At 36.2% G+C, this 9,667-nt stretch overlaps 1 protein-coding gene across 4 annotated transcripts; it reads left to right on the forward strand.

Moving 5' to 3' along the window:
* Nucleotides 1–4,363: 4,363 nt before the first annotated feature.
* Nucleotides 4,364–9,429, forward strand: LOC143892902 (protein translation factor SUI1 homolog 1). Of its 4 annotated transcripts, none has more exons than XM_077397813.1 (6): nucleotides 4,374–4,431; nucleotides 5,502–5,594; nucleotides 8,196–8,309; nucleotides 8,621–8,826; nucleotides 8,953–9,006; nucleotides 9,146–9,429. In XM_077397813.1, the coding sequence occupies exons 3-6, from the start codon at nucleotides 8,273–8,275 to the stop codon at nucleotides 9,188–9,190; spliced, it is 342 nt and encodes a 113-aa protein (XP_077253928.1). In that variant the 5' UTR covers nucleotides 4,374–4,431; nucleotides 5,502–5,594; nucleotides 8,196–8,272; the 3' UTR covers nucleotides 9,191–9,429. The 4 variants fall into 4 exon arrangements, with proteins under 4 accessions (XP_077253926.1, XP_077253928.1, XP_077253927.1 ...); XM_077397812.1 differs by having other exon boundaries at nucleotides 4,378–4,431; nucleotides 5,502–5,634; XM_077397814.1 differs by lacking the exon at nucleotides 5,502–5,594 and adding an exon at nucleotides 5,267–5,298 and having other exon boundaries at nucleotides 4,392–4,431.
* Nucleotides 9,430–9,667: the final 238 nt, after the last annotated feature.

The raw sequence follows: 9,667 nt of genomic DNA on the forward strand, positions 1-9,667 counted from the left end.
GTTAGTTCCAATGATCTTTTTCGTGTGTAAAAAGTGTAGGGAATTTCAGAATTCTTTTAAAAAATATTCAACAAACTTCTTGCAACCCAAGAAAAACATATCCCAGGAAAAAAAATCTTGGGAAATTTTTTGTTTCCAAAATTTAGGGCAAAATGATATGAGTATGGTTAATTCCGAGGGGTATCATAAATCAGAAAGTGGGATCCCCTCAGCGGGCGCTCTCAGGGCCGTGTTGCTGGATTTCTATTTATCGGTGGAACTGGATCATTTAGAGGATGAAGTCTTCCCAGAGTTCTTATCATCTTGAAAGTCCCTCTAAGTAAAAATCGAAGTGGCTTTTTTCATGTGTAGAAGAAAACGGGAATTTAGAAATATTTATCCAATGGAAAACAAATTTTCAATGCAAATAAGTTTCATAGAAAAAATTATCCGAGGCTAGTAGAATTGAATTTTTTTGAAAGTAGAGTTGCAATTTTCTTAGGAAACAAAACATTCACCTGAGACGATATTCCAATGCTGCAGTAATTAGGCATCCATGCAAGGAAACTTGTCATTCATATTGGAATATTCATGACGACCTTCGCTTCTTAATCAAGTCTACTTATAATAATGAGATTAGAGCTTATTTATTTTTGTATAAGCTTTTTTTTTCCTGGTAAACATTGAATTACAGTTGCTTAAGGCAATCCGATAGTGGAACGGGTGGATTTTAATTTGGGAAAGGGAGAGCCTGATGAACGTTTATATGGCACAAAAAATGCCCAAACATGATTCACTCAAAGGAAAAGGAAAATGATATCCTGATGGGTAAAATCCCCTACCTTAACGTTATTCGATAAATTTTAAGGGCAAAGAAAAACGTTAAAGGAGGTCAATTTATCCTCAAGCAGTGAACCATTCTCACAGAAACAGAGCGAGGGTATCATTACCCAAGGAAAAATGTGGTTTTATGAATAAAGTATTTATGGACAAAAATAGTGACAGCAATAAATGAGAGCTAGAATTTGTGATTTCATTATCTAAACAACTATTGCTAAGATGTGATCTTAATGATTTACCTTGAATTGGCCGATTGCCCATTAAATGAACCATTTTAACAAATGCCATTTTAGTTGTTTGATACCACCGTGGTGCGTTTGGGTTACTAGTATCAGGCAATTTGTTGGGGTTCCATGTGAAGCAAAGATCCCACGTCGGAAAGGTTGAAGGATGTGGATAGGCTTATAAGGATTCGGGCACCCTCCATTTAACGGCTAGCTTTTGAGGGTAAGTTCTACCCAGGTCCTCACAAGTGGTATCAGAGCCGGGGCATGGTAACCCTGTTGTGCCTTCAAGGAAGGAAATATCCCTCGTGGAAGATCTCAGTAACCCTTCTATGTTGGGGTTCCACGCAAAAGCAAATAGTCCCACATCGGATAAGTGAAATGGATGGGGATGGGTTATAAGAGAACGGGCACCCTCCCTCTAATAGCTAGCTTTTACGGGTGAGTTCTACCTTTGGAAGATCTCCTAGTTCCCACATTGTACCCGTGTGGAGGGGTGAGATTGTCTACGTTGCTGCCACGTGGAGGGGGAGATTGTTGGGGGTTCCACGTGAAAGGAAAGATCTCACAACGGAAGGTTGAAGGATGTGGATGTGCTTATAAGGATTCAGGCACCCTCCCCTTAACGGCTAGCTTTTGAGGGTGAGTTCTACTCGGGTCCCAACACAATTATCAGCATCTCATTTCAATTCCACCTGGTATCAGATGTGGGTCCAAAAAGATAATGAATTGAATCAAAGGCAGAATTGACATCAAGACAGAGTTATGCCCCTGTTTGGATTGAAAGAAAAACATCTCCGGAATAAAAAAAAAATTCTTTTGTTTTGACCACTTACAGGCAAATGATAAATTCAGGAATATCTTTACAAATTAAAGGTCCCTGTAAATAAAACGTGAATCGCGGTGATTCAAGTTACTTTTTTTCATGTTTAACCAAACAATAGAAAAGCATGGAAGTTTGTTAAAATAAAAAAAAAAAATAAATTTTCAACCCTTTTCAGTTCTGATGGAATATTTTTCCTCTGGAAAATTTATTCTTTCCACAATCTAGAGGGAAATAATATGATCATGGTTAATTTAGAGGAATATCATCGTAAATTGAAGGCCCCTCGGGGTTCAAGTTATTTTTTCCATGCGAAAAAAAAAAGAAAAAAAAAAAGACAATTTTACAATTCTTTTTCCTTTCCAAACTCTTCCACAAAATTCCAGCTGATTTCATCCCGATGAGAATGAAATTGTTATTAATTTGAATGTTTTTAGGCTACTGATATTGATATTGGCGCTGCAATGTTTTTTTTATAATGGGCCGACCTAAGCTTCTCATTTCTGTTTTAATTGGCTGCTGAGAGGTTTTTGGGAATTGTAATAGCTTTTGGCAGTTGGTTAAATAATAAAGAGAAGGTGATTGCAGCTCATTTTTTCCATTTTGTTTGGAGAATCGAAACCGAATGCTAATTTTGATATATTCCTCCAATCTAAACTCAGCCTCAGTGTTACAAAGACGGAAGATAATTAATATGCTTATTTAGTTATTATTTACAAAGACAGAGACATCAATAATGCATTAAACATGCGGAAGGTGTGCCCCCTAAGAAAAATCCACTTATTTCTATCCCAAAACTCTTTTAAAAAATTGTAGTACAACCGGGCATACCTCGATCTGGATTCAGGACCATCCAAATTGCGGGGTCCATCTATCCAACAGATAGGAAAAGGCCATGTGATCAATGCACATTTTGTGCTATGACATTTTTTTTGAAATGGTGGAATTTTATTAAGGGAAATGATAATTGCTCCCCTTTTCATCACATGGGACAGCCAACTGCAGTGTACGTGTTTCATAGATACACTGCAGCTTGGTGTCCCAAGTAATGAAAAGCGGCGCATTTATCATTTCCTTAATAAAATGGACAAAGAAAACTCCGGATCAAGAAAGTCATGGAGGCACAAAATACAGAGAAAGTGAGGAAGGTACAATAACTACAGAGGTCAGGGTGGAAAAATCAAAGATCTCTAGGGCCAGGCGATCCAGCCCATCGCGAGCGAGCCGATTCGCTTCTCCATTACCCAATCTCCGAACATGTTGGAAGCAGATTGGGCGGCCATCCAAGCCGTCCAAAATCTCATCAATCCTTTAAGAGAATCTCCAAGGAGTAGTGTGGCTCCCATCCAACCACCTTAAAACGTTAGGGAATCACCCTCTACATTAGGTTGTCCAAATCTTCTCTATCAATCTAATGCCTTAAAGAATTGCTGCTCTTACTTCAGCCTCGTTAGAATCTTTAAACCCAATAGGTCCTAAAAAGGCTCATTTGTTTGTCCACCCATCACAAATGATTGTGCATCCCGTGTCCTGCATTAAGGCCCTGCTCGTTTAAGATTATGCCAACCGATTGTGAGACAAAAACCTATTATTGGACTCAAATTTACTTATAAATTTGAGTATTATAATAGGTTTGAGGCTCACAATCGGCTGTCACATTCTCAAACGACCAGAGCCTAAGTTTTTGATAGTTAACAATCAAATCCCAAAATTCAAAACAAACAGAAACCGACTGAGTCCAAACCTGATTCTAGGACTCATTGCATGTTCAATTGTTCTGGATTTTGATCACTGATTGTGAGACCAAAGCTGATTATTGTACTGAAAATCGAATAATCACTTTTGGACTCAAATCGGTTGTCAGAATCCAAAATACACAGGGCCTTGTTAGAAAGCAAGTACACGGAGCCATTTCCGTGTATGGCTAGGGAATAAGGCTTACTTTGATCCTTGGGATCATATGCGGTATATATACCCGTCCCCAAAGTAGAAACTAAACTCAACCAAAGAAAAAGATACATAGACTCCCTTAAATGACGTGTCTCTCGAAAGTCGAAACTACGTGCCACTAAAATGTCGCCACGTGTTACATAACTCATTAAAACATCTCTTTTCCATTTTATCACGAGCCATTAAAAGCAATATTATTTTTTCGCCCCCTATAGGATAATAAGCCCCCCTTGTAACGTGAATTGTGGGCAAACCAACGTTTTTTGGCCGTCAAATCACCTTAAAATGGGCCCCATTAAAAATTTATATCAGACCACGTAATCAAGTAAAAAAACACCAGGACCCACTCGTCGTTTACTCTGAACCGATTAACGATGATCGGAACCCTTAATTCTCACATCGACGGTAAAATTATCCACTGACGGACTCACCAACGCAATCCTTCAATCCGAGGTCTAAACATTCTTAACCCGAGTTAAGTTGTCTATATAAAATTGAATCCCGTTACAAACCAACCAAACATAACCTTTTCTATCTTTTTTTTTTGAAATATAACCTTTTCTATCTTTAACCTCCATCTCCTTCAGATTTCCGAAACCCTAGCTTCAGATCATAGTAATATTTCTTCTGCTATATACCTTTTCGCTTTTTGATTCTTATTATTCTTTTCTGGTATATGGATCATGTGATTTCCTTGTATCTAATTTTTTGCTGTGTTCTTTTGTTTTCTTTCCTGTCAGTTTTCCGAGGAAACCATGGTTTTTTTCCGCGGAAACTAAAATTTTGGTTGTTTCGTTAGTTTCCTCGGAAACTTTTATTTCAGACGTGGAACATTTTTGTAATTACGTGGAAATGTCTCTCTTTCTCCTTTTTTTTTCGTTTTTAAGAAGATTGCAACAATGGTTTTGCAGATATTAAACCCTAATATGTTTTTTCAAACTTTATAGGGTTGTTGTTTATATAAATTTATAATTTTTTGAGCTCTATACCGATTAGAGTTTCTGGTTTTTTGTTGGGGTTTTATTTTCTGATTGGGGTTTCAAATTTTTTGATTGGGAAATTTTTATTGGGGTTGTTGTTTAGGGTTCGGTTTGTTGAAGATTAGAGTTTAGGGTTTCTTATTTCAAGATTAGGGTTTCAGATTTTCTATTTAGGGTTTCTGAAATTTTTTCTTCCTTGTTTTCGAGTTTCTATGATTTCTTTTGTAAGGGTTTTTTTTTTCGTATGGGTATTTTATTAATTCTTTCTTCCATACTTTCTGCATTGAGCTGCAATGGTTTCATTTTTTTTTTCTAGTGTGTTATCAGACTATTGATGACTAGTTATTGATTCAAATGTATTTTAATGTAGCTGTTTTAGTTTTTCATTTTTTTTAGTGTTCTGATTTTTCAGTAAAATCCTTGATGGGGTTTTATTCAGTTTTTTATATTTTATGCATTCAACCTGCCAGGTGCTTCTTTTTCTTGCAAGGTGTGTGGGTTGGTGAGTGGGCAGTATAAATTATATAAATACTTTCATTTTCAAAAAATGGTTGGATCTAATACTTATTCACTTTTGATATGTTTTGATCATGAGCTTTACAGCAGTATAGATAATAGAAATACTTCCATTATGAATCAATATTTGGATCTAATAGTTATTCACTTTTGATATGCCTTGATCTTGAGCTTTATATGTAAAACCAGTATCTGAGCATCCGAGCTCATTCAAATTACAATTTATAATGCCATCACTGCGCATAACATATCCAATCAATACTATTATACAGCTCTATTGAAGTCAGTTGCCTCTTGCCTTGTATTTGATTCCCACAACATTGTATGTATTTTTATTTATTTATTTATTTTAATGTATAGTCAGTTGCCTCCAACTATGGCATGCATGTTCATTGTGATGGCCATTTTTCTTTTATCTTTTATTTGATTCTTGTCAGGGTAATGGTTTAACATCTTTTGGGATTTGGTTGATAATTACCTTACATTTGTAGTTTTTATTCAAGTCTATGTTATTGGTTGCGTGATTTATATCTTGGCAACTCTATATTTGTGACAATTTGATTAGCATTGTTATTTTTCATCTTTTGTTTGTCATAGTTTTCTTATTTTGATACGCAAATTATAAACCATATGTTGGACCCACTTATTTTAGACTAGTTTCTATGTGGGCATCATTCTGCATGTTAGTTTGTCACAGTTTTTGTTTAACATGTTGCTATTGAGTTTCCCTGCAACTAAACACATATTTCTATTAGTTTCTGTCAGCTTTCTGTGCAACGAAACGCTCGTGTGACAGGTTTTCTGTCAGGTTTCTTTTCCCTTCCTTTCCTTTCTGCCACGTCAGTTTCCTTCCCTTCCCTTTCCTTTCCAGACGAGAGAACAGAGCATGTGTTTTTACTTTTTTTGTTTGAATTTGTTTGATCTGTTTCTCTTTTGGGATGGTTAGGGTTTCGAGAAATTCTTCTACAATTTGCCTCCATTTTCTGTTGGATTTAATTATCTGATCTTATTTGTGTATAATCTATGTGAAGAATTTGTTTCCTTTTATGTAATTTTGGGTTTCTCTTTTATGTTCTCCTAAGTTTTGTAACACATATAGGATTCAATTGGATCTGTATTTCTTTTCTTATGTGGGTTAGGGTTTTGATTCTTGATATTTCTTTCATCGATCTGGTTTTGATTTTGTTTGATCTGTGGCGTTGTGGGTTTCTTTTGTCAGATTTGACATATGGTTTTGGATTTTTATTTTGTTATTTATCTGATGATTAGATGAGTCCTTGACCTGTTTCTGTTTGTCTGTCGATTTCCTTTTTCTAATTTTCTGCCGATTTCTCGATTATTAATTTGATCTTCTCTTAAGTTCTTGGGTGATCGCCTCTGTTAGTTTTTATGTTTTGATTATTAGGGTCTTTCCTCTTTTTTTCTTAAAAAGATAAAATTTTACCAGTATTCTTTTTCGTTTTCTCTTGCATATTAGGGTTTTATAAAATTATACGTTTTTTCTTTTTCTGATTTTCTTGCGGATCAGGGTTTTGTCTTTGTAGATGGCTTCTCTGAAAATTTCTGAATGCAATGCTATTTTTCGCCTATCCTTGTATGAATTTCTTGAGTATTTGATATAAACTCTGGCAGATCTTTTATTTTTTATCCGTGCACATGCATAATTCTTTAACTGGGTAGGGTTGTGCCAGAAGAAAGTTGGTTATATTACTCTCCTGTGCTGGCCATATATAATCCTGCAGTGTTTATCAGCACGGGCTGAATCTCGTTCTTGTATATGACCAACTTGTAGTCATATAAATTGCATGGAAGACCCAACCTGTTTGTATGCAGCATGTTTGTTCTTGTTTTATCATTTTTCATTGAACTATAGGTATATTGATTCTTGGGATTCTGTTTTCAAGTGCATGATTTTGTATCACTTGGATCAAGTTAAATGTTAATTTTTCTTTTTTAATGTTTCTTACTATATCTCCTAATAGTGGTTAATATCCTTGAGTTGTATTCGTGGATGTTGTCTTGTAGTTCTCTGTCTCCATCTCTCTCTATATCTTTCTATATGTATTCCAAATAAAAATTGATTGTTTGATATATCTCTTGACATTAATGGAAGCAAACAATAATTCACGTTGACGAAGACTGAGGCATTCAATTTTTCCTTGGGAACAAGATGGGTTTCCTTCTTTAATAGCACTGGAACAATGCGGTTAATTATCTCCACCCTTGCATTTCTCACCTATATGGGTGACAACACAATGTAGATCCCTCAACCAAGAGCTGAGGAGAGCCATCACGTCCTTGCTGTCACTTTGTTGTATGCTGTTGGCTGGCTATTTCTTTTGTTAGGCAGTTTTCTGAAGGATCTATGTTTATTCTTTCATTAATTTGGGGTCGGATGCCAAGTTGTCATGGCTCATTTAGGGAAACAAGTGATGAAATAATCTTTTGATCAATGGAGGCCAAATCTTTTCTATAGTGGTAGCACCTTGTTCGGATCATTGTGTAACAATTCTGCCTTTTTTGGGTAGTCTTCATCACTGCTGCCTTATATCACCTTTTTTTTTGTCTGTGAATGCAACATATGTTTTGGGGAGTCCTCATCACCGCTGCCTTTTATCACCTTATTTATGCTATTTTCATGTTAGTTAGAATTTATTTGAGTCCTCAACTTCTGCTACAACTAGTAGCTGTGTAATCTAAGTGTAAGACCTATATCATTATTTACAAATGTGAAGACACCGTATGTGTATGATTGGTTTGTTCTTCTCTGGGTAGAGTGTTTATAGCTAAATAGTCTCGTAGTAGTTATTGTAAATGACTTAATTTTGATTGTGCAATTGTGATAGTTTTGTGGAATCTGATGACTGACTCAATTTATTTCAGCTCTGAACATATTGTGACAAAAAAGGGAGGAAAAGCTCTGTTAGTTTCGTCACATCGCTTCTCAACAACCAAGTTTCATGTCTGAGCTTGACATCCAGATTCCTACTGCTTTTGGTATGTTTCTTCTTTACGGCTTCAACTGAAAAATACAAGTCCAGATGTCATTTTCTTTCTTTGGTTTTAGTAGGAATGTTGGCATAAGATGTGATTAGCAATTAACTTCCAGGAAAGAGTAAAATTGCAGAAGTGGGGATTGATTTCTAATGGGAAGCTGAATTTAGAATTTAAATGGTTTTTGTAGTTGTTGCAGCATTTAGAAAATTACTTTTCAGGCGGTCCCTGTAATTAGTCAGCTTGCAAGGCCCTTGTATGTATGGCGTGTTTTCTGATTTATTTTTGATGTGTTTCCTTGGGTGGGGTTGCAGATCCATTCGCTGAGGCAAATGCTGAGGACTCCGGTGCTGGGTCAAAAGAGTACGTGCATGTGCGCATACAGCAAAGGAATGGTAGAAAGAGCCTGACAACAGTGCAAGGGTTGAAGAAAGAGTTCAGCTACAACAAGATCTTGAAGGACCTCAAGAAGGAATTCTGCTGCAATGGTACTGTCGTCCAAGACCCTGAGTTGGGCCAGGTACCCCACCATTACTTACATTTTGCTAATATATATAAATTCAAACAATATATTGATATGGTTTTGTATTAGTATTTTTAGCCGTTTGGGTCATATCTAATGTTGTTTGATGGTATATGATGGCAGGTTATTCAGCTTCAAGGAGACCAGCGTAAGAATGTTTCCACTTTCCTTGTCCAGGTACTCACTCTTCCAAGCACTGCACACACCTTTTCATAAATGGATACACGTCTTTATTTTTCTTCTATTTCCCATTTGATCCTTGGACCTTACTAAAGTTAATCAATGTTGTGCATTTGCATTTGCATTTGTTGGTCAGGCTGGAATTGTGAAGAAGGATCAAATCAAGATTCACGGTTTCTGAGCACAAAGCTACATTATATGTGATTTTGCATGTCAGCAAACATATTATCTAGACTCTGATATATATAATATTATCGCATGGTACGAGTGTGGTCTACGGGTGGGTTGTCTTTGTGGTTAACTGGGTGGATCTGATGCGCTTTTAGTGTATGCGAGTGACATTATTATTGTTCTATATGGGTTGTTGTTTGGAAGATTTGATCATGATTAAGAATCCTTTCTGGCAAGTGCTTTTTGTTTTTTCTTGAATGTTTTTGGCTTTGGTTACTTGAGCTTTTGCTCTTAATCACCGGAAATTTTCCTACGTTAACTGATGGTAGATTTGTTGGCTTCTCTGAGAGAAGCTAGCATGGAAACTAGGGTTTTTTTCCTTGCCGCACTCTACGAATTTAGTCATTAAAGCAAGTATTCTTTGCAGGAATAGTGAGCTCCATTTTCTTTTATTATTTTACTACCGACTAAAGTCTCATGTTATATT

The sequence above is a fragment of the Tasmannia lanceolata genome, unplaced genomic scaffold (genome assembly GCF_043159265.1).
Source record: "Tasmannia lanceolata isolate RefF3 unplaced genomic scaffold, GAP_Taslan_0.1 ptg000015l, whole genome shotgun sequence".
NCBI lineage: Eukaryota > Viridiplantae > Streptophyta > Magnoliopsida > Canellales > Winteraceae > Tasmannia > Tasmannia lanceolata.

Excerpts from the sequence above, each read along its gene's own strand:
- LOC143892902 (XM_077397811.1), top strand. The coding sequence starts at position 8,273 with ATGTCTGAGCTTGACATCCAGATTCCTACTGCTTTTG. Across the intron at positions 8,310-8,620 it reads CCAGATTCCTACTGCTTTTG|ATCCATTCGCTGAGGCAAAT; the intron begins GTATGTTTCTTC and ends GTGGGGTTGCAG. Across the intron at positions 8,827-8,952 it reads AAGACCCTGAGTTGGGCCAG|GTTATTCAGCTTCAAGGAGA; the intron begins GTACCCCACCAT and ends ATATGATGGCAG.